This window comes from Tauraco erythrolophus, chromosome 14, assembly GCF_009769465.1.
Source record: "Tauraco erythrolophus isolate bTauEry1 chromosome 14, bTauEry1.pri, whole genome shotgun sequence".
Lineage (NCBI taxonomy): Eukaryota > Metazoa > Chordata > Aves > Musophagiformes > Musophagidae > Tauraco > Tauraco erythrolophus.
Genome location: NC_141478.1, coordinates 22511019 through 22534253, shown reverse-complemented (window position 1 = coordinate 22534253; position 23235 = coordinate 22511019). Strand labels below are relative to the sequence as shown.

The 23235-nt window shown below is 55.3% G+C and overlaps 1 protein-coding gene across 3 annotated transcripts; it reads right to left on the bottom strand.

Annotated features, from left to right (window-relative positions):
• Positions 1 to 1972: 1972 nt before the first annotated feature.
• Positions 1973 to 22799, bottom strand: PKM (pyruvate kinase M1/2). Of its 3 annotated transcripts, none has more exons than XM_086619978.1 (11): positions 22765 to 22799; positions 17183 to 17352; positions 16706 to 16797; positions 13607 to 13738; positions 13213 to 13399; positions 12127 to 12397; positions 11354 to 11504; positions 9831 to 9983; positions 5455 to 5621; positions 3169 to 3350; positions 1973 to 2688 (listed from the first exon to the last, which is right to left on the bottom strand). In XM_086619978.1, exons 2-11 carry the CDS (start codon positions 17331 to 17333, stop codon positions 2582 to 2584), a joined length of 1593 nt encoding a protein of 530 aa, XP_086476104.1. In that variant the 5' UTR covers positions 17334 to 17352; positions 22765 to 22799; the 3' UTR covers positions 1973 to 2581. The 3 variants fall into 3 exon arrangements, with proteins under 3 accessions (XP_086476104.1, XP_086476105.1, XP_009987820.1); XM_086619979.1 differs by lacking the exons at positions 5455 to 5621; positions 22765 to 22799 and adding exons at positions 6087 to 6253; positions 17565 to 17605; XM_009989518.2 differs by lacking the exon at positions 22765 to 22799 and adding an exon at positions 17565 to 17605.
• Between the last annotated feature and the right edge of the window lie 436 nt (positions 22800 to 23235).

Genomic DNA, 23235 nt, shown 5'->3' with positions numbered 1-23235 from the left:
AGAGCCACTTCCAGCACCGAGAGAAAAACACTTTCTAGCAGCTCACACCGTCGCCCTCCTCAAGTGTTTTAGCAGGAAGCCGCTCCTGCAGCAAAACCGCCATCCCGAGTGTCCCAAACTACAAGCCGAGTGAGAACAGTCGGAGCACGGAGCCTCCGAGACGAGGCAAAACAGGCAGGAGTTCCCGGCAAAGGGAGAACGTTGCCGGTGACCTGCCACCTCCCTGCCCGCCGTACCGGGGCTGCCACCCCGCTCTGCCATACGGGCTCCCCCAGCCCCCCGCTCGTCTCCCGGGCTGCAGCTTTGCCAAGCGTGTCCCAGCGCTTCTCCCTCCCCGCGGGCCGGCATCTCCCTTCCCTTACGCGGCGCTGGAATCCGGCCTGGAAACGGTCCGGCGCGACGCCGTTCGATTCTCGCTGGATCCCTTCTCCGCTGCCGGCGCAAGAACGAGGCAGAGGCGGGAGAGAGCGAGCCAAGGATTTCGCCTCCCAGAAAAAAAAAAAAAAACAAAAACAAAAACCAAAAAACAAACCAAAGGAGGATCAGAGCCGGAGGGAGGCACTTGCGGCGGGGCTGCCTCGGCCCGAGCGAGCCCGGGCGGGACCCGGCGATCTGCCCTTGCTGGCGGCTTTCAAGGTCATTTCAGTCCCGCGTGTCGGCTGCTGGAGCGGAGCCACCGCCGGGGATGCCGGAGGGGAACGGCCGGTCCCGAGCGGCGCTGTCGGGAGAGAGGCAGGAGGTCAACGGGAGGCGGGAGAGACGGAGCCGCGTGCGAGCGTGTCCCGCTCCGCTCCGGCTGCCAGCGGCCCCCCGCGAGGTCCCTCCCCGGCGGGGCTCCGCACCGGGCGGGGCGCAGAACCGCGGCTGGATCGCTCCCCGCACCCGCGCGGCTGGTTTTCCGCCGCGGCTCAAGGGGCCGGGACCGGGCCGGGCGAGCTCGGCCGCCGCCCAGCACCGAGCCGCGCCGGCGGCTGAGGCAAGAAGCGGCCGGCGCAGCCCCCGCCGCCAGTCCCCCACCTCCCCCCGGGCGGCGGCGGCGGCGCCGGGACCCCGCGCGGCCGTTCGCCCCCTCAGCGGGCTGAGGGGAGCGGAGGGGCCGCGCCGCTTCCGCGCTCCCCTCACAGCGCCGCGCCGCCGGGCACAGGCCGAGGGCCGGCACGGAGCTCCCCGCCGGTAACGCAGCCGCGCCCCGCGGCTCCTCCGCGGCCCCCGGGACCCCTGCGGCGCCCGGAGCGCCCCCCGCCCGCCCCTACCTGCGCGGCGGCCCCGCGCGGCCCGGCGCCGTCATGCCCCGCGCGCCCGACCGCCTCGCGGCGCGCCGGCACCCGCCCATTGGCCGCCCGCCGCCGAGCCCCACCCCCGCCGCGTGTCTCCATTGGCCGCCGCCGCCCTCCTCAAAGCCCCGCCCTCCCCCGCCGCCGCGCCCCGCCCACTGGCGGGAACGGGGTGGAGCGCGGCCTTAAAGGGGCCGCCGAACAGCGGCGGCCGCAGCTCCGGGCGACCCCCGGCGGCGGGCCGGGCTCAGCCCCCGCGGGGGGCGGCAGGGAAGGACCCGCCGCCCTCCTGGGACGCCTCCCGGCTCCGCCCGTGCGCAGGGACCGGAGCAGGAGCCCCCCCAACCCCGGCTGCAAGCACCCTAGGACCCCCCAACCGGAGCCAAAACACCCCCGCGACCCCCCAACCGGAGCCATAAACCCCACCGGGAGCCCCCAACCGGAGGCATAACGACGCCCCCGGGAACCCCCAACCCCGGCCACACCCCCCCCACCCCCCCCCCCCCTCCAGGACCCCCCAACCGCAGCCACACCCCCCCCGGGACCCCCCCCGCCTCCACAGCCCAAGGAGCGGGACAGGCCGGCGGGTGCTTCAGCTTCTCTTTATTGATGGACAGTGGTGCTCTGCCCCCCGGGGCCCGTCGGAGTGCACGGTGAGGGGGGGAAGGCTCTGGGGAGGGGGCGAGGGGTGGGGGAAACACCACTAACGCACGAGACGACGCTGCAAGGGGAGCACGGGAAGCTCTGAGCACGGAGGTGGAACACCCTCCTTCTGCCCCCCACTCCTGAAAAAACAAACAGCTGGATTCACCTTGGATTTGGTCTGTGGGGAGGTGCCGGGCTGGGACAGCTTCTAGGGGTGGGGAGGGGCACGGAGCAGCTTGCCTGGAGTGAGGAGGGGTACAGCGAAACCGGTGCCCACGTCGTCGTGTCTCCCCTTCCCCGTCACCCCCCCAGAGGGGCAGGGAAAGGGACATTTCCACCCTGAGGACCATCACTAAGCAGCACGCAGGAACCTCCTACGCTGACTCCGACCTACACCGGGGCAGGACTCGACTACGGGGAGAGGTTTTTAAAAAAAACTAAACACTTCAAGTACGTTTTGGTGGGTTTTTTTTTTCTTCTTTTTTAGTGATTTAAGGTCTCTTCCCCCTGCTGCTGCTGCACTGGGTGGTGTTTAGCAACCTACATCCACTCTAGGGCCAAGGAGAACATCGCAAGCGACGGCTGGTCTAATGCGAGGGGAGAGGGGAGCAGAGGGGACGGGGTCGGGGGAAGGAAGGTGGTCGCTGGTTGGAGTCAGCCGCTCAGGGAACGGGCACCACACGCATGGTGTTGGTGTAGCCGGAGCCGGGGCGCCAGCCCGTCAGTACGATCACCAGGTCGCCACTCTTGAAGAACCCGCGCGCTTTGCCTAGGAGAGGAGAGAGGGAGGCATCAGGATTGGGGTCCCGCAGCTGCCAGGGGTGGGGGAGCATCGCCCCGTCCTCCAGATGCCCGCCCCATTCCGCACCCTTCGCCTCTGCGACCGGAGCTTGAAATGCTACAGGAGGGGCCGGAGAAAGGAGTCACCCCGCTCCAGGCTTCCCTGGTTTCTCAGGAGCGATGAGCACCACGGTTCAAGCACTCATCACCCTAAAACCAACCTGTTTTTTTCTCTGCTGGAAGCTATTTTGAGGCCTCCATGACAAAGCCCCCATCCCATTTCCCAATCGGATGTAGCTGCGCTTACGCAACTGCCATCCCCCATTTCCCAATCGGCTACCGTTACCACACAGGCAGCCACTTCCTCTCCCTTCGCCACCAGTAACCCCAACAGCACCATCTGAGGTGCTCGGGATCACCACGTCCCACCGGACCGCTCCCCGGGTGAGGCCGGAGCGGCATCACTCACCAACGTTCATGCCCAGGTTCACGCGGAGATCCACGTCCTCCGCCCACGCGTCGTGGGCTGGTTCTTTGCACAAGACGGGGAAGATGCCCCGGTAGAGGTGGGCCTGGCGCGCCGTCTGGTCGTTACGGGTCACGGCGATGATGGGAGCCCGCGGGCGGTACCGGGACACCAGGTGTGCTGATCTAGAAGGAAACCAGACACCAGAGGTGAAGCACCGCGGTCCAGGCGCAGCCGCTCTGGAGGAAGCCGTGTACAGCCAACGGGAGCACAAGCGGCGGCGGAATTCGCCCGTCACCCCGGAGGGCTCCACAAAACCCCCCGGAGGGACACGGAGGACGACCACAGGAGATGCTGGCAAGAGCCAAGCTCACCAAATGAGCTCGGTGCTCTGCTGAATTCCCACTTTGGCAACTGGGCAGACCAACACCAAAGGCCATCCCTTGGTGATGGTCCCTACTCTGGCCTCACCTCCCAGTTTTAGGAAGTGCCATCCACGTGTTTTGGTTCCTGAAAACAAGCCTTTATTTGTCTCTGTTGCCACGTTAAGGTGGCAAGGTGCCAGTTATTCCGGCCTCTGCAAGCTGTCCTCGGCATCTCAATGGGCGCCCCTGCAAGCTCCCTCTGTTTTGAGGAGCTCCCGGTTTATGGGATGGCAGGAGCCCGTGCCAGCAGCGCTACCCAACGCTTGCCAAGGAGGAAGCCATTTGCCTCCCAGCCACGTTCCGCTGCTGAAACCAGCGAACAGGCTGGTCCCTCCTCACAGAGCTCTCTGCTCTTGCACCCAACAGGAAGCAAACGCAACCCAGGCCAAAATTTATACTGGGAAGTTGGGCACGGAGCCCTTAAAATGCCTTAAAACAGCAACCAGCACCCCCTGGGTGGGGACTACGCCCTCCCCTTCCCCAGGCACCGCTTACAGAGGGCATCTGCAAATAAATGAAGGTTAAAAACTGCAAAATCATGACATGCACAGCTCCGTGAGCATGCCAGTATCTCCACTAGCTCTTGCAGTTTAGCGGAGCCAAGCTCAGCAGTATTTAGATTCCAAGATGGCTGCTGAAAGCGGGCAGTAGCAGTCTGCTCAAAGCACCCAAACACACGTGCCACCTCTCAGACAATCCTTCCCACGCTGTCCAAGCAGCCTCCCGACAGCTCTAGGGAGACCCAGGTACTCAAGAGGCTGTAACAGAATCCACGGCTAAAAATATTCAAATATCAGAGTTCAAACCTCTCTAAAAAGGTCAAGTGTAAGACTGGAACCTTTTACCAAGAAACATTAGAAGCACAAAGGTATCCAGAAACTCAGTGCTTAGAGTCACTCCTCATCTTGGCAAAAATCGGCTGCTTCAAATCCCTTTGAGCTGTGAATTTAGGTGAAGGATTCACGGAAGGTCCAAGTTCTTCAGGTAGACCGTGCCCAGGGCATACAATAATGGCATCCCTGCTGCTGCGCTATTTCTTGGTCCGAATCCAGCGCAAGAAACTCCGATTCTCTTCTAGAAAGCAGTCTGAGACTTAGGGTCGGACGTGCTTTGAGAGCGGGCAGCCTAATTCCTCCAGATGAAAGAGCTGATCGGCGAGGTTTCGGCTCCCTTTCCACAACGGGAAGAGCGAGTCTCTGCTCAGCGCTGTCGCTGGACAGAAATCCTAAAACACGGAGTTCCAGCGCGTCCGTATCGCTGTCCCTCACCAGCAGCCACGGCGCTGAGCTCACCTGAGAGCGCGGGCTGCGTTCGGCTGCTGGGTGCCTGCTGGAGCAGTGGGATTACTTGCAGGCAGGTCTAAGGAAGCCTGTTAAAGAAAACTTCCAGTGCTTCCAGTTGCCCAGTCTAAGCAGTCCCTCTTCGCCCCTTGGGCTTAGGCAAGCAGGGCTGATGGCTAAAAAGTTCAGCCAAGGACCTGTGGTTTGGATGCTGCTCTGAAAGGTCAAGGCCTTGATTTAAAAAATAAAAAAAAAATAAAAATAAAAGTAGATTCTGCATCCACTGAACTTCTGCCTTAAACCAAGGATTTCTTGCCAAGAAGTTTGAACCGAAGCTGCGACACTTATTTTCCTTTGCCTCTTCCAGCGGGCGCTGCCAGCAGAGATGCCATTCGGAACGGCGAGGGGAGGCAGGGCTCGGCACTGATGCCACGCTGGCAGGGGCAGGCCCAGGAACTGGGTCACGGCCAAAAGCCAGGCTTCGCCGTGACAGCTCTGGTCTTTCAAAGCCACCTTTGGGCGAGTCTCTTTCCCCCACCCCGTCACGACGTGGGCTCCACCTGAGGGAACCTGTCACCTCCTACCTTCCAGACTTGGTGAGGACAATAATAGCCCCGCTGCAGCACTTGAAGGACGCTTCCACGGCGCCAACAGCGGCGGCCTCCGTGGGATCGCAGTTCAGGGAAGTCAGACGGCGCAGTTCCTCGAACAACTGCCTGTGAAAGATGGCGGCTTCGGCCTCCCGGGCAATCTATAAGAGCAACACGCGTTCGGGAAGACAACACTCACGTCAGTCGCTCGCGGCGGCGCCGGGTAAGGCGAGGTGCTCCACCAGCCAGGCGCCACGCAAGTACCTTTTGACTTCAAGAGTTACCAATTAACGAGCCCAGATTTGGGGTGACGGCCGCAGCGCTCAGCCGCCCCGACCAGCGCGCCCTGCGAGAGGCGCCGTCGCCATTCTCCGCGTTTCTTTTCGGAATCGGTGGCGCCTGCTGAGTCACCTCGCCCCGCCGAGCCTGCGCTCAGGGTGGCACTCATGCCGACTGCCAGGCGCTCTCGCTCTGCTCCTGCCTACCTGAGCCCCCTCCCTGCCAGGCGGGCGAGCTCGGCGCCGTTAGCAGCAAGCTGTTTGCCAAACGTTTGCAGCGTTACAACGGAGCGTGTTTTCACTCGTGGGAAAGAGGAACGGGCACCCGGCCTCCTCTCTGAGCCCTACCTGCCGGACTCGGTCAGAACTATCAGGGCTGGAGCTAAACACTTAAAAGAGGCCTCCACTGCGCCGACTGCCATGGCATCGGCAGGGTCCCTGTTGTTAACATTGAGGCGGAAAATCTCTTCGAACAGCTGGCGATGAAACATCGCGGCCTCGGCCTCCCGAGCGATCTGCAGGCCCGAGCAAGAGGGAAGGAGGAGAAAAAGAGGAAAGAAAAGAAGGGAAAGATGTACCAGAGTCACATGAGATCACGTTAATTCGCTTCATCGTCACAGGAACGCATGCAAGAGGATATGAAAGGTCAGGGTGTAGAAACTTTTTGGCTCTCAGGTTGCCAGTTTGCTGAACGCAACCCAGTCTCATGTGCCACCGCGCCGGTTAACCGGCAGGCTCTGGCCACGGGGCAGGCACTTCAAAGGTGGCATTCTCCTACTCTGGAGTCCTGTCAGAGCAGACTGCTTTCCAAGGACCACAGCGAGCCAGCTCCGAGTCAGACCACGCTTCGCTGTTGCTGCTTGTTACTTCCTTCGGAGACTCTCAACGCTATTTACCTGTCTCCAATTCTTCAAGAGGCAATCCCTGTGGCTCCATGGTCCCCCCTGGTACTCTCCCAACACCACACAGCACTGCTGGCACAGTCTTCATGGAGCCAACATGCAAACAGAGCACTTTCCATCTCATCCCTGAAAAGGGAAGATGGGCTCTGTCCTAGCCTCGTTAGATTTAGTGTAACCCGGGCATCAATCAAGATTTAGTTTAACCTGAGAGTCAATAAAGTTTCACCTCCAAGTGCTGGACCAACTTCCCTTTTGGTAACAGAGGAATAAACAGGACCAAGCCTTCCCTACAGGGTTGTCGCACCACGTATGTTGGGGTGCTCCTTCAGTGCCAGACTCGGCCAGACGAGAGGTGTAGAGGCACAACTAAGGGCCTTCTGCTCAGGGTGAGCGTTTGCAACGAGGCCAGTCACCTGTTCATCCCAGTACGCTGGGAATCGTCCCCGTTTCAAGACAATTCTCATCTCAGAAGGCTGCGTCGGCCCCCAACAACCCGATAGAGAAGGCTTGCAGAGACTAGAAAAGCATGCAAAGGTTGATCATCTTTCCAAGGACAACTCCACCCAGTTACTCCAGAAAGCGAGCAGCCGCTACGCAAAGCGTGACCAGTTGATGTTCAAGCAGAGACCAAAGTGCCCTTATAGTGAAAGCTTTGTAGTTAGATCCCCTTCCAAAGAAGAGTTTTGCTACTCTAGTGTTCATGAATTATTTTATGTGATGCTAGGAATTATCTCTCTTCCTCAGATACCAGTTTAAGCCAAAGTAGTTAAGTATCTTACGTCTATAAATAACAGGACACGTGACAAGCCGGAACAGGAGCCCGGTGCCAACTCTGGTCCTAAAGCCGTTGGTTCTGTTACTGCTTAGATAAAAATGGAAGTATTTGCCTCAAAACACTCACTCCAAACACAAGAGCTGGTGGCCAGGCAGTTTATCTCCAGCTCTTGGCCCAAAGGCAGGCAGCTCTGCACTAACATGAGGAGTAAACCCGAGTTTAGAGGGAAGCCTGCGCTGCTCAGCTCTAAGGGAATACGTGTCCATACCTGTCTGCTTTGCCAGCGGCTGCGGAAGGGCACAGCAATCCTTAACTCCCGCGTCACAGCTGGGCTTTACTCCCAGAGAAAGGGCTAGAGGGTTTCCAGTTGCTAGCCGGGTGGAGATACCAGGGCGGAGGTGGGAGAAAGGAAAACGGAGTGGCTATTTAAACCTTGGTCCCGTTAGACAGCATGGCCAGGGCAGCATTTGAAGGTGACTGGATCATGAACTGGGATGGGAAGGAAGCCCTCTCCTGCAAGCAGGAAACAGTTTGCCCAATATTTACAAGCTTGCTACTCAAGGCACACGGTGTTTTTGCCACAGAGATGCCAGCTGCTGGAGAGCAAGCTCATGTCTACGAGGCTAGCTGGAAGAGTATCACTTGGTAAAACCACTGCAGAGTCCCAGGAAAGCCACTGGGACAGGTCGGGCATAGGCAGATCAAGTGTCGTAGAGGTGCGAGGATACTACATAACGCACACCCCGACTGCTCTCAGCATCGCAGCCCGTGCTGGATGTCTGCACCTTGCTACAGAGGGAGCTTTACGTGGAATACTCCTGTAGCAGGACTGGATAAGCAAATATATAAACCCAAACTCATACCAGTTTCAGGCTGGGGAATTCACACAGGAACATATTTACCAGTTGCTCTCTCCCTGCCACAACCACTCGGCCACTTGATGTGGAAATATTCACCTGCTCTGGCCATGCTGCAGATTTTCAGGACCATGGTTATTCAGGGCACTATGGCTGGGCAGGGCTTCTCTCGACTAACACCAAGGGAATTAGCTCAGATGAAATATCCTGACTGCAGGAGGACGTGCTCCTACCATCACAGAGCTGGCACCTTGCTGCCTGTGCCATGTCGCATGAAATAAAGTGAATCTGTATTTGCTGCTCTGCAGAGAGGGTTAAAACCTTCAGTATTTCTCAGGGGGGCCCGGCGGAGCGAACACCACTGTTGCCAGGTCTGCAGGAAGAGGGAAGCACACGCAACAGATCCGGAGCTCAAGACTACAGGTCCAACACAACCTGCCTGAGCCTAAGAATGAATGTCCAGAATAGAAACCCAGGTACCAGGCAGCAAGTTTCCAACTCTTGGTAGGAAGTCAGCTCTCGGTAGGAGGTCAACTCTCGTGATTTAGGGATTGAAAAACTGCGGAAGAACCTTTTAGGTGCACCGTTAGCATTCAGCTTGTAAGCCAGCAGTCGCTGCCCAGTAATCACCAAGTCACATTTTGCATTTACCACGTGCGAAAAACACCACTCCACATCGAGCAGATAAAGGTTAAGAGAGATTTACGTAACGCACTGCAAACAAACAGCCGCTGAGTTAAGTCTTTGTAACCTGAATTGCAAATAAAACTGGCGAGAGCTAAAACTGGTGAGTTATCACTGCTGTGGGCTCACAGCACTGGCAACTGGGGAGCAGCAACACTTGCAGATACTTGGCATCAGGCTTTTTATCAGCTGAAACATGAGCTGGGTGAACTCGAAGCAGAGCAGAAGTTTCTGGCAGTTCAGGCATGTAAAAATCTGGCACTGTCAGTACTCATGCAACAGACACCCCCACCACCGAGCACACCAGGTGCTGAATGAAACTGTGCTGTAAATCAGACCCACGAGCCTCTCCCCCATCTCCAGTCCCCCCACCCCCAGTCCCCCTTGCCCACAGGAGTCAGCCGATACATTTCATTATCTAGGGATAAACTGCTTAAGCAGCTCCTTGACCTTGGAGAAGTTTAAGGCATGTAACATGCCAAAACAAACAGGGCATTGGGAGAAACTCATATCGAGGTTAAGAGCAAAAAAAACACCCTTTACCGTGGTCTAAACAAAAATTAACATGAGAAACGTGAAGTTTTAGGATTCAGAGCACTGCAGGGCAGTTGTCAGCTCTGCCTGACAATAGTTTGGAGCACACAGAAGCGAGGTTTCAGAGGTTTCAGGCCCTCAGGGCCACGCTGGGTGAAAGAAACACCCACAGCAGGAGCGTGAACAAAGAAACCATGAATTTGGTCTGCTAGGTGCTGCCACCTAGCACCAGACACGTTTAGACCTTCAGGTGTCTGGCTCAAACAGAAGGTACAGGGCAAGAGTACTGCTAATTCCACCTCCAGGACAGGCCCCCTGCCGAAGTGAAGGCAGCACTCACAGCGTGCTGCATGCGCACAGCTTCCAGAGGGTAGTCTCCCTTGGCCGTCTCTCCGGAAAGCATGATGCAGTCTGCTCCATCCAGGACAGCATTAGCAACATCGCTGCCCTCGGCGCGGGTCGGGCGAGGCTTCTTGATCATGCTTTCCAGCATCTGGGAAAAAAAAAAAGTTCAGAGCAATCAAGGCACTGCAGAAAGAACCAGTTGCTTTTTCACTCGTGCACTTCAGTGTATTTTATACACAGGGCAGAAGACAAGAAGCAGCCTGAGGATTCTGGAAGAAAAGTCCCTATAGGACAGAGAGGCATGGTCCCTAACCAACGTGGAATTAAAGCATCCACCAGCAAGAAAACCCATTTCATTTCATACCTGTTCTACATTTACTCCTTTTCCAGGGAGATTCAACCCGTACAGTTTCACACACAAAATACTCAACTTTCCGATTTAACTCTTCAGCTCGAGGAGCTCTGAGCTCTTTAGAGCTGAGTATTGTGTTGGACATCTTTCCGGAAAGCTCAAACCCAGCCACGTGTTCCCAAATTACCTCTAGCATCTAGGGGCTTGGGTTTTTGCTCTAGAAATAAGTAAACAGCAGGGTCTGCACCAACTCAAGTCATCACCATCCAATGCAAGATTTCCAATTCTTTCTAATATGTAGTAAATCCAGAACAGCTCGTAACACCAGCCTCCTAAGCACCCACTCTGAAAACAGGACAGCTTTCCATAAAGTCAGCTCTTCCCACCCCCTTTTCCCAGAACTCCACACACCAAAGCCTGGCCAGCTCTCCTATCTTCCTCAGGTGCTCAGCTTTCCCCCCGCTGCCGCTCGCCACGGGGCAAACATCACTCATTTCCTCATGAAACACCACCCGAGGCAGCGTTTCAGTTGCGGTACAGGAAGAGGAAGGAGCACACGTCGCTGTAAATTCAGAACCTTGTCTGATGACTACTGTCTAGAGCTGCTTTTCGCTTCCACGACCTGTGCCCAGAGCCATCGCAGTGAGAAAAATCAGTCCTCCCAGTGCCTGAGGATTGTCTGCACATGATTCCTCCTGGAATCACCTTCACTGGTGAAGCTGAGTTTCAGCTCTCCCTCCCTCACTAGCAGATCCCAGGGTAATAAGGAGATAGATCTTCTACTCAGTTCTTTCTGATGCTGCAGTGTGGGTGCACCTTCTAAGATACCCAGCAACCCTGAGCAAGGCTTCTGTTAGACACAGATGTGCTGCTACAAGATGCCGAAGCAAAGCATAGGTGATTTTTTCCCAGAATTTGTTTAGGCGGCCCAAAAGGCTCATACTGCACAAGGTTTTCAGGGGTAAAACCTTCAGCAGCCACACAAGAGGTCCTGTAACCCTATCAGAGGGGATCCCAAATCCATCAAAGTGCCTCACGGCCTATCAGCCATGAGCAAAACCTCTTTGCATCTCACTCTCTAGCAACACCATCAAGCCATGGTGGCTACTGGCATTCACACCCTGCCAGACTCCGGCAGGTACGAGCTAGCGTTGCGTTTCCAGTACCTGAGTGGCACAAATGATGGGTTTGCCAGCCCTGTTGCAGCGCCCAATCATCATCTTCTGGGCGAGGAAGACTTTTTCAGCGGGGATCTCGATTCCCAGGTCACCGCGGGCCACCATAATGCCATCGCTGGCCTCCATGATCTCGTCAAACCTGAGAGCGAGAGAAGAGGTTTGTTACCCGGTTCGTTCTGCAAAGCACCTTCCTGGCAGTTCCATCCTCCCCGCTCCGAAAGGGGCATCGCTCCCGCACGCGATACGCAGCTGCGCTGTCGGCACACGGCCTTTCCGCGTGCCATTCTGGTGTCCTGCAACGCCAAAGTAGGAGGAAGGAAAACAAGACCAAGTTGTAGCACATAAAAAGTGCTATATAAAGCTTTACAAAGACACCGAGAGGAACGTGAGTTGATCCAAGATATTTCAGTTTGATAGTTGGTCGCAGACTTGGCGATTCCCATGCATTAGCTCACTAATTTGCACCCAGAACAGCAAGTCTGATAAGTCTGAACTCACAATCGCTACAAAAAGCATCGCTGACATTGTCCCCATGAGCTCAGGGCACGTGACAGTTACGCAACCCACTGCTCGTACCGCAGCTACGCCAAGTCCCACGCACGTGGCGTTAACCAACGGCTCACGCTACCACCCTGTTACTCCGACTAGTAAGTTTGCCGCTGCAAAGACTCCCGGTCTTTGGCTTACTACGGCGTGAAGGCGCCGTGTTCCTCTCTTGATAGAGGGTGACAAACTCAAAGTGTCACCTGCACAAGCCTCACCTGCGCACGCCCTCGTGGTTCTCGATCTTGCTGATGATCTTGATGTTCTTTCCCTTCTCCCCTAGCACCTTCCTGACGGCGTGGACGTCAGCTGCTTTGCGGATGAAGGAAGCAAACACCATATCCACGTTCTGCTCCACACCGAATTTTAGGTCCTGAATGTCCTTTTCAGAGACCGCGGGCAGGTCGACCGCAGCACCAGGCAGGTTCACCCCCTTCTTGCTGCCGAGCATGCCACCATTCTCGATCTCCGTTAGGACATAGTCCTTGCCTGAAACAGATGTGTTCTCACGGTCAGTGTTTACCCAACAGCTCCACTGCCAGCTCCCACACCACCTCCCTGATAGCAGCAGTGCCGACAGCGACCGCACGTGATAACAAACACACCACCAGTCTCTTCGGAGGATTTATGTAATGCACAGGCTGGCAACTTCACCCATGGGAGCACAATAGACCAGTTTAAAACCACATCTTTGCGGTTCTTAGAGAAGACACCATTTGTTCCATGCGGGAGGTTGGGACTGTCTCCCAGAAAAAAAGCTACCAGGTTGCACTTCTGCACACAGGAGCCCTGGAATACCAAACCAAGCACCCAAAAAGCCTCATCTCTGTCTCCCTGCACGGTCTGGGATTAGAGGCAATACCTTGAGGCTAGAGCAGTTTAAGCAGCACTGTAAAGGAAGTATTGCAGAACTAACCCTGCCCCTACGTTACCAGTTAAAGCCAGTGCTGTCTCTAACCACAAAACTCTGGGTCTATGCTGCAAAATTAGTTAAATCCTGCATTAAAAGCATGAAGTAGCCTGGCTGAACAGGCTTCCATCACGACAATGGGTAAGTCCCTACCACATGTTCGCCTTTAAAGAGATGTTTTAGATGACACTCTAGTGGAACTCTGCTGAAGTGAGTTTTTGGAAACTTGCTACGCTTGAAGCAGAGAAAGTTCTGCTCCAAGCCTCACTACGACATTACGAACCACATATTCCTTTAATATGCAACTGCAAGCTAAAAAACAGTTAGTGGAGGGAAAGCACAAATAGATTATGAGGAAAACCCAAACATGTATAGCTGAACAGTTGTCACCCACCTTTCTCCTTAACCAGTAAGGAAATCAGACCGTCGTCCACATAGATTTTGCTGCCAACTTCTACCACCTTGGTGAGATTCTTGTAGTCCAGCCACAGCACGTTCTCATCGCACTTCTCCATGAAGGCGTCATCCAGGGTCACTTTGAGCTGTGCACCCTTCTTCAGCTCCACTTCTGCTGTGCCACTCTGCGTGTCAAAACACATGTTTCAGCAAAACCAGTAAAAAAACCAGCACACAACCACCTCCAAGCCTGCAGCACGTCGTCAAAAGTTTTGGTGCTTGGTTTCTTACCTCTTTTCCTAGAGATGTTTTGGGTTTGGAAAAGGCCACAGGCATAACATATCTAGTCTCACATGGTAAAAAAGAGAGAGAAAAAAAAAAGAGTAACTTACTCCCTTAATGAGTCCAGTTCGGATTTCAGGTCCCTTGGTATCCAGTGCAATAGCCACAGGTCTGTAGGTGATGGGATCAGAGGCAAAGCTCTCTGTAGCTTCTCGCACGTTCTTGATTGTGCCCTCATGATACTGGCAAGGAAAGAGAGAAGGAAATGTTCAGACCAATTCTGCTCCACTACGTAAGAAAAAGAGCACTCCACACCCCAAATGCTGCCCAAGCTGACAGCTCTGCTCTCACATTGTGCTCAACTTCAATTCTAGCTTGAGAATTTAACTCAGATTGAGCTCCCAGAAAAGCAGAACGTGAGGACACAAAGGCCTCCCCACATGAAAGCGGAGTCCGGCAGTTATCTGGCTGCACCTTCGGTGTCCCCAGTTCCAATCCCAGAAGGACAACTCAAGCAGACAGCCCAGGCGCTGAGCTGAAGTGATTTTCCATCAGGACATACACTTGCCGTTTGGAAACGGCCCACCTACCAACAGGCCTTTAGGAAGAACGTTTCCAAAAGCTTTGCCCAACACCTTGCCTGTTCAACATGGCAGAACGTTGGCAGCCGAATGATGATGTGAGTGGAGAGACTCCCCAACACCAGGAAAACGTCACAGCTGAGTGACTGCCACACACAGCTGTCCTCCTCCCTCCAGAGCACGGAAGATGGATGCCATTCTCTGTGCTGCTAACTCCTCCAGAGACTTCCAGTCTGACCCCTCTTATCAGCCCCACAGGTGAGCAGATGGATTGGCTTGTTTTCATTTAGTTTTTTTTTCTTTTTTACAACTCTTTGGCTTCAATTTCCCCTACAGATAAAGGGGTTGCTAAGAGGACGTTATCCACTGAAGTATTTACATTTTATTTCAAGAGCCAAAGCAGTCATAAACGGAAGTTCACGACTCCAGCACCACGCACCCGGCGTCCAAACCTTCACGTGGGCAAGAGCGTTTTGCCAACGCCGCCCAGTTTCAGGACAGACAGTTCTGCGGGGAAACTCCCATCCCAACTGCCTCAAACGAGCTCTGGATGACCAGCAGATCAGTTTACTTTACTTGCTCAAACAACATTAAGAGATAACCTTGACCGCAAGTCAACAGACTTCTGTAGATAAGAAATACCCCTTCCCCTCTCCGTGTGCCACAGACCGGCGGCGTTTGACCCGACTCACCTGGAAACACCTGGCTCCCCCCACGCCACCCATCCACCTCGGCACGAGCCCCGCACGCCGACGATAATCCAGCACCAGGAAGGTAGGGCTGGAAAAAGCCGTGCTGAAGTTCACGTGCCTGCCCTCGGCCCGAGATAACTAACTCTATATAGCAGGAAAAATTATTTATTTTACTGATGGAGCGTTCAAGTTGAGACTGATAAGGCCCCGACGCTTCCATGCACCGCAGCCCAGGTGGATGCAGTACAGCAAACAAACGTGAACGGTGCTATTATATTTGTCTGGCCCCAGTCACCTGGGAATTTTCCTTTTTAGTTTGATAACGATGACTAACCAGCTCCCAGGGAGTCTGACTTCCTGAAGACTTACGTATGCAGAACAGGAATGCAGGCAGAGCTAGAAGTAAGAGCAATTAATTATTTTTTTTATATATATAAAAGGGTTGCAGCCAGGTGCTAGAGCACCTCTGTAAAAGTCAAAGCCCCACTGAATGCCTTCGGGTGGACACAAGAACCAAAGTGTTCATGACAGATAAGATTCCTCGGGGCTTCACTGGCAACTGGAGCATTTCCAAGGAACCAGGAGGGGACTCACATGTAGGACTGGCTACGACTGGCAGTCAAACTCAACAGGAGATGACAGCAAGACCAGACTCCACTGCAATCCAACACGCAGTGTGCAATTAGACCTCACCAAAAGCAAAGAGCCACAGTCCCTGTCCTCGACCTCAGCTAACGAGTCCGCAAACCACAGCGGTGGCTCCACTGGGCAGTTAACAGTGTGAAAATTTCCAGTTTCAGCCCGGCCACCAACTCCCTGACAAGCCACCCAGCCCACGAGCCACCCAGCCGTGGGATGTGACTACTGAGAGGCAGTTATCCCACACTCCCCTTTCCTCAGGCAGGTTTTACTAACCACGGCCCGTGCGCCGACACTATCCCAGGGTGTTTAGTCAAGGTCTGACGGTTTTCCGCAATTAAGCATCAGAGCCTTTGATTTTGACAGTGCCCTGTGGCCTTTAAAGGCCACGAGGGTGAGAGGCCGAGCTGTTATGCACTGTGAGGCTCATGGGTCAGTAAGTAAAGCCATCTACAGCTGCTACTGGCTACCATCTGACATTTTCTAAGCAGGAGGGCAGCCAGGGTGAAAAAAAAACTCAGCAGGAAGGCTCAGGGTGGCATTCTAGGCAACCTGGAATGAGATCCTTGGCTCCTCCAGTATTGCAGAGGATCTTATCTATTTATATCAACCAGGGCTCGTCTGCCCCGAACAGTGTTGATTTCTTTTGACCTTATTATTCCAAGCTCACCGCACCACGTCCCAAGCACCGCGGCGCTACCCCCACGACTGCCGGGAACACAACCGGAGCGGCCGGTTAGCCGAGCCAACCCAGGAGTCCAATTCTTTCCACCATGCACAGTAATTACTTCCAATCACTCCGTTTTCTTTTGGAGACGAGGTTATTCATTGATCACCTCCTTGCAAAACCCCCAGCAATAAACCAAGGAGCGAGACAAACAACCGCCGGTTGCAGACTCCCACGGAGGTGCACGGCAAAACAGGGACAAACGTTCTCAGCTTCTGCTTTGTACAGCAATGGCAGGACACAAGGAAGAACAGGAGGATTTCACGGCAAGCAGTTGGTACACAAGGGTCAGTATCAGCTACCTGGCTCCCTAGTACGCAGAAGGGTGTGGAACCAACTGGAATTGCTTTCAAAACACCTCGGAAAGTGCACTTTCATGTTATCAGCGATCACGCGGGCTCGGTATGTACAGCCAGCACGCTTTCCCCAAAAGCAGAGCCAAGTTTTGCCTTCCCACACCACGGCTGGTCTGGAGTAAGCTGGATTTCCCTCTTCCATGAGAGACAGGGTCAGCAGATGCGCACACACGCGGCCCGGTCAGGGCCGTATCGGCTCAGGACCCACTCTTACCTCATGGGTGCCGTGAGAGAAGTTGAGGCGGGCAACATTCATTCCAGATTTAATCATTTCCTTCAGCTTCTCCACCGAGCGAGAGGCTGGGCCTAGGGAGGAAGAAACAGTTTGAATATTAACTTTGTAAAAATAATAAGATAAGCCACACATACCAGGCTGTTTCATGTGGCAGAGAACAGGTATAATGGATACAGACTTGCTCAACACTGGAAGCAACTCATCTCTACAGCAAAGATTGTTTTAACTTGCCTTGAGAAGTGCAGCAGAACCTGACCAGTTCTGATTTCCCCAGCCCCTGGATTCACTCCTGGCAATAACACGAGTTAGGCAGACATGGGAAAGTCGTGTTCTTTCAACACACAAGTTCAGCCCTGGCAAGGGATGAAAGCTGAAGCCTTCCCACAATTTCCCTAACGAGTTTCACCGACACAGAGGTTCACAGCTGCGACTCTCTCCTATCTAGGAATCACCTACCAATGGTGCAGATGATGCCGGTGTTTCTCGCAATGGTTGGCTCCGAGTCGATGTCCAAGCGGCACATGTGCTCCAGGAAGGTGTCCGCCATGGCAGCGTGCAGCTGCTGGGTCTGGATGAAAGCGGTCCCTGCATCGTGGTGCTTCGACATCGTGGCTGGAGTCCTGTGTCTAGAAGAGAAGAAAGAGGTGCCAGGTTTAGGAATCACCCAAACTGGCTCATCAAGCAGAGACATCAACACACCCACGTGATGAATATGGAGGTAACAAGAAAGCTGCTACTGGGTGAAACTATCTTTATGTTCCTACTTGAGAGTCTTAGATACAGGCAAGACACACTTCTATTTCCATGTCATCCCCCACGGACACCACCCAAAGCTCACCTGCCTGCTATGCAGATGTTCCCTTCATAGCTTCTCTTCATTGCCAGTCTTCCCTTGGAGCTACACAACGCAACAAAATTCAAGCACTTCAGTGCACAGGCAGAGATCCTGCCTCCTCCCTCCCAGCTCTCGAGTCATTTCTCCTACAGGCCTGGACTGCGCTTCCCATCGCAACTGGGGACCGGGGCAGCTCGGTGCTAGCATGACTGCAGACACACTCTTACATGGGCAATCTTCTACTGAGAAGCACCTAATCACAGCGAAGCCCACCTGAGCTTAAAACCCATCCCTTAAGCCAGTACAAAGTAGACTTGAGTTGATCAAACACAACACCTTGGCAGAAAACACAGAAAAGACTGAAGACTTCTTTAATAAGCTCCAGGTCCCTCTTCAACCCAAAGACTGTGGGTCTTTCCCATCCCCTGCGTTCCTCCTCACCCAGGGCAGCAGAAAACCACCACAAGGTTTAAAATCAGGATTTTTTTGGATTAAAAAAATATCTTTGAACTCAGGCTGCTTGCCTCTAGAGGACTAGAGCATCCCCACAACAGCAGGAACATCCCGCAGTCCCAAGAGGAAGCTGAACTGAAGCTTAACTGTCTGCTGGGATGGGAGGAGACTCATTTCCCAGCAGCGCTGGTGCCCTCGGGCATTTCTAATTGCACACCTCAAGCCACGCTGCAATAATTTTGTTCCCAAGTAGCAGTGGTGGCTAGAAGTTGTTTGTCCTCTTTGACCTGCCCGGGCTAGACTGCTGGCATTCAAAAAGACTCTGGTAAAAGAGTGATGTAAGGTGGCTAGTGGCACGGGCAGATCGCTAGTCAAACTTCAAACAGCGGTTTGACTTCAAATTCCCTCCCCTGGGCTCGCAGGGGATATTCAAAGCAGGCTGCTCTCACCTATTCAAAGCTGCCTTCACCTATAGAGGTATGCGTGGTGCTGGTAGAAACACAGGCTGCTGCTCAGCTAAAGGCAGGGACAGAGGCAGGGTTTGGTCTGCCTGCCCCAAGCAGACAAAAAAAAAAAACCCCAATAAATCACAAAAAGGTGCTGGCTGCACACACCAGCGCGCTCAGCTTTGAGACAGAGGCACTGACAAACCCGAAGGCTTTGTCAAAGATCTCAAGGGCTGAGCAGGACGAAGCCACGGCTCCACGGAAGAGGCAGGGAGATGCTCTGCCAGCCTGCCATGTGCCTGCCCGGTGCCGCAGAGGCTCAGTTGGGCGCTGACGCTCCTCCCCTTGGCCGCTGCTGCTCCGCAGACCTTCCCCATGTACGTGCGGATCGTGCGGATCCTCTCGCAGGCAGCCCTGACTCACCATCGCCTCGCTCCCCTGCGGCAGAGAGGAGCCAGGCCAGCACAAACCATAATTTGTCCTGGCAAAGCCTCCTTTCCCTCAGCCCTGCCAGAAGCTGCTGATTCACCACAGCCAGTACAAGAAGGCCTGCCCACATAAAAAGCCCGACAAAGTCCCATTATTACAGGAAAACTCACTGGTCAGACCTGAAACATTGTGTTTTAGCCCTCTAACACTTGCTGCCGCATCCTCCGACACCTGCGGAGCAGCGCCGGCGTCTCTGGATGCCAAAAAAAAAAAAAAAAGGCAGATTTTGCTGGGAAATTGCTGCCACTCAAACGCAGGCGAGCGGGTCTGCGCAGCTTCTGGGAACGAGAGGAATACGAAACAACGGGATCCCGAGGCGGAAAGTGCAGCCAGAGCATGAGCTGCAAGTTTTTAAAACCAGGCAGGTGAGCTCTCCCTAGCTCATGGAAATCCCCCACCCACTCCAGTCGTCTGCAAATATAATTTTAACCCCCCTAAAGTCTTTTTAAGTATATAAAGAGAAAGGAAAGGTAAGTTCCCAGTCGGAATCTCCTTCATGAGATTTGTCCAGCAGCTCAGAAAAATTATAATCAGAGACACCGTGACCTTGTCCAGGGGCGAGAGTAGAAACGCAGCAGCCAAAAAGTATCCCAAATACCCATCTGCCCGCAGCACCGTGCCCCCCTACCAACAAGCTTCACTTCTGAGTACTTCCTCCTGCCTCCCACTACTATGTATTTACAAACCATCGACTGTATTCTCCTGGAAGGACTGGTCTTATAAATATAACAGGAATGTCTGGCATTTCCCACTACTCCAGACTTGCTTTTTTAATATCAAACAGAAGAGAAAGGACTTCAAGGACACCCAAAGACGCTGAGTGCTCAGTCTGGGCTGAGCAAGGAAGGGGGGGGGAAGCAATATCCTACAAAGCCTCAATGTTTCCAGCACTGAATAAATTCGAATTCTTCCCTGAAGGAATATAGATTAAATCCCCGAGTTTATTACTTGGGCTGCCTGTGCTTCAGGCAGGGCATCCTGAAAATGTCTGCTATCTCCCCGACTCTTGAATATTCTAGAAAGAACCGTTTGAGGTCAGGCCGACCGGTTTTGCAGTAGCGGGGTGACTAACTCCAGCCAGCTCATCCTGCTGGTCGCCTGGGAGAAACCCTAAATCCAGGGCACCTCGGGGGAAGGAGAGGCAGCTGCAATCCCCACCCCGGCAATTCCCACCTCGGCTGTTATCGGTGACAAAGGGAAGTGGAAACTGCAGTGACAAAGCCACAAAGGGACCGTCCCCAGGCAGGACTGGCGTTAACCACCTCTGCGCCGGGCAAAGATGTTTTACTGCCTGTAAAAGGTGCAGGCAGCGGGCAGGCTCTGGTTTTGTTACCTCTGCACGGGTCAGCCCCGCTTACACAACCTCCCTGGTGCTGCAGAGGCAAGGCTGCTCACGCCCAGTGCCCCTGGCCAGAGGCAGAAATGGTTTGAGTTAGCACTTGTATTTGAGACAGGCGGGGTTATGAAACCAGGCAGGCCTTCAGATTCCCAAAAAAAGCCTAGGAAAACATCAGCTTGGTTCATTCCAGAAGATAAAGGCACTCAACAACAAAAAAATTCTAGCTCTGCAGCAAAGCAGGCTTTTAACACAGCCTCTCGACCCCTCTTCCAGACAGGGAAGACAACACATTTTTCCCCGGGGGCTGCTGCGGGAGGTGGCGTCGCGCCGTTACGTAAGTACAAGATGGCCACCCCAAAAATGCCATCACTTTCCTGCAACGCTGGCCGGGACCCAGCAGCCACCACCTGCTCCCGGCCGGCGTAGGGAGACAACTCTCCGGCTTCCCAGCAAACAGGGGGGCTGGGAAGGTCAGGCCAGCCTGCACGGCACCCTGCGTGCAGAGGGATTAACCTTGCCTTAGCCCAGCCCGCCCTCCCTGCAGGGAAAAGGCACGCAAAAGGCTTAATAAAAAAAAAAAAAAAAAATCAAGCGAGTGGAGGTGACAAGCGTGGAGGAGAAAGACTTATCTCGAGGTTATTTGCAGTGCGGGCACACCTACCCACTTCACCTTGCAGCGTGTTGCTCTGGTAGAGGACAAGGAGCCTTTCAGCCTGGCCCCGCACCAGCAGAAACCACCTTCCAGGAAACTGTAAAAACCTTTTTCGCATTTTAAAATAAAAGCTTTGAGGGTTGTTGGGGTTTCTTTTAAATTTAAATATAACCCTAGGTGGAAGTATAGACGCCTCTGCTGCATCCCCCACCTCCAAGTCGGGCACGTGCTGCGTGCCCGGCTGCGGGCGGCAGCGCCAAGGTACTGCAGTCCCGCTCCCTACGTGCCAACCATCACCTCCCTACGTGCCATCCATCACCGCACGCTGCAGAGGCCCCGGCACCATCTTCCCCCTGGGGAGAACAACGGGCTAGCACGTGGTCCGGCCAGCCCAGGAAAGGTTTTGTTAGCATTAAATTAAATTATCGGCTCAGTATGCGGAAAAGGAATCAATACTGGCGTTGGATCGCGCCAGTAAATTGAGTTTTTTCATAAAATTTACCACTTTGGGTGGATAAAGTAGTAGGTAGTCAGGAAAAACGCAGGCTGCTCAAGGAAGCGGCTGGCATCCAGGCTCCGCGAGCTCGTTATCCAGTGAAAGTAAAGTTTCTGGGAAAGGTTTCGCAGGCAAGAGTCCCCGCTGCAAACACGTGGCTGGCAGCGGGGCTCCTGCCTCCGTTCCTCTGCTGATGGTTTGGGAATGAGTTGGCATCGGCACGACCCGTGAGGCCACCAAACTTTTAATTGCTCCAGATTAGCCTAAATTCTGCTTTATAAACGGGATGTCGAGCGTGAAATTAGATGCTTAAGACTGATTTTATTTATTTTTTTATTATTGCTTAATTTTTTTTTTTTTTTTTTTTTTAAATTAAGCACTCTTGGCTGCACAAGGAGCCCTCGAGTTTCCCTGGAGGTACGCGGGGAACCCATAAAAAAACCCTTTTGTCATCCAGCCTTTAGGCCAAGGCAAGCCCCCGGCAGCCGCCGCCTTCCCCGGGAGCAGACAGACCTCAACATCCCCAAAACCTCCGCGAAGCACCGATTTCTGCCGAGGTTTCGGGCCTCGCCGATAACCGGCCGCCCTTATCGCAACACCGCAGGTTTTCAGGGATCGCCGCCTCCTTTTTATTAATCTCGGGAGACACTCGAGAGGTTCCCATTGTCCCTCTCCTCGTGCCCGGGCACGGAGGGCTCTAAAACACCTTCCCGAGGTTCTCCACGCTTCCAAGAGACTGCCCAAACCACGCGGACGTGCTCGGGTAGGCTGATTGCGGGAAAAGATTCCTGCCGAAGGCAGCGACGGCGGTGGGGGGGGGAATAGAGAAGCCGCAGCACCGCCGGCGAGCGCGCAGCGAGCCGTTCGCTGACTGAAACCACCACCCCGCGCTCCGCTTCGCCGCCATCTCGCCTCACGGACCGGCGCTCCCCGCTCCCCATCCCCACCACACGGACGCCCCCGCCCTGAGGGGACCGCGGTTCCTCTCAGGAGGCGCCTTGGGGCGCGGCGCTCCCGGCGGGGCTGGGCGGGAAAGGCGGCGCGCCACGTGCTCGGCGGCGCGAGCCGCCACGCCACCCCCCCCACCCCGGCACGCGCGCACCCCCAGCTTCCCAGGGGGCACCGCGGCCGCGCTCTTCCCCCCCCCCCCCCCCCCACTTCGCTCCTCAGCCGCCGCCTCAGAGAGACCCTCAGCCCATGGCGGGAACGGGGATGATGGCGGCGGAGGAGGAGGAAGAGGAGGAGGAAGAGGAGGAGGAGGAAGAAGAAGAAGAAGAGACGGGTACCGCCGCTCGGCCGCCGCCCGCTGGCTCTCAGGCCGCCGTTACCTGCTGCTGCCCGGCCTCGCCTCACGCCCGTCCTCCGCGAGAGCCGCCGCTGCTCTGCGCGCCGCCCCGCCGCCCCGTCAAGGTGATCCCGGGCGGCGAAGCACCGCCCCCACCCCGCGCCCCCGCCCCGCGCGGATCCCTCCGCCGCCCGCCCCGGGACTCTTTTCGCCGGCGGACGCACAAAGCGCCATGGCAGCGCTGTGCGGCCTCACGCGCCCCGCCGGCCAATCAGGCGGCGGCGCAGCCGTCGCGCACGCAGCCGGAGAGTGGCCGCCGCCTTAAAGGGGCCGCGGCCCGCCTGGCGGCTCTTAAAGGCGCCGCGTCGAGTTTTGCTGTTCTTAAAGGCGCCGCGCCCCCCTCCCCACCTCACACCTTCCCCACCCGCTCCGGGGCGCCGGTGACCCCCGGGGGCCGGGGTCCGTCCGCCCGGGGCGCGCGGAGCGGTTCGGGGGGGTGTCGGAGAGTCCTCGG

Coding starts and splice junctions, on each gene's coding strand:
- PKM (XM_086619979.1), bottom strand. CDS start 17,605: ATGAAGAGAAGCTATGAAGGGAACATCTGCATAGCAGGCAG. Junction 17,353..17,564: donor AACATCTGCATAGCAGGCAG/GTGAGCTTTGGG, acceptor CTTCTCTTCTAG/ACACAGGACTCCAGCCACGA. Junction 6,254..9,830: donor CTGTGCGCATGCAGCACGCT/GTGAGTGCTGCC, acceptor TCGGGCCTGCAG/ATCGCTCGGGAGGCCGAGGC.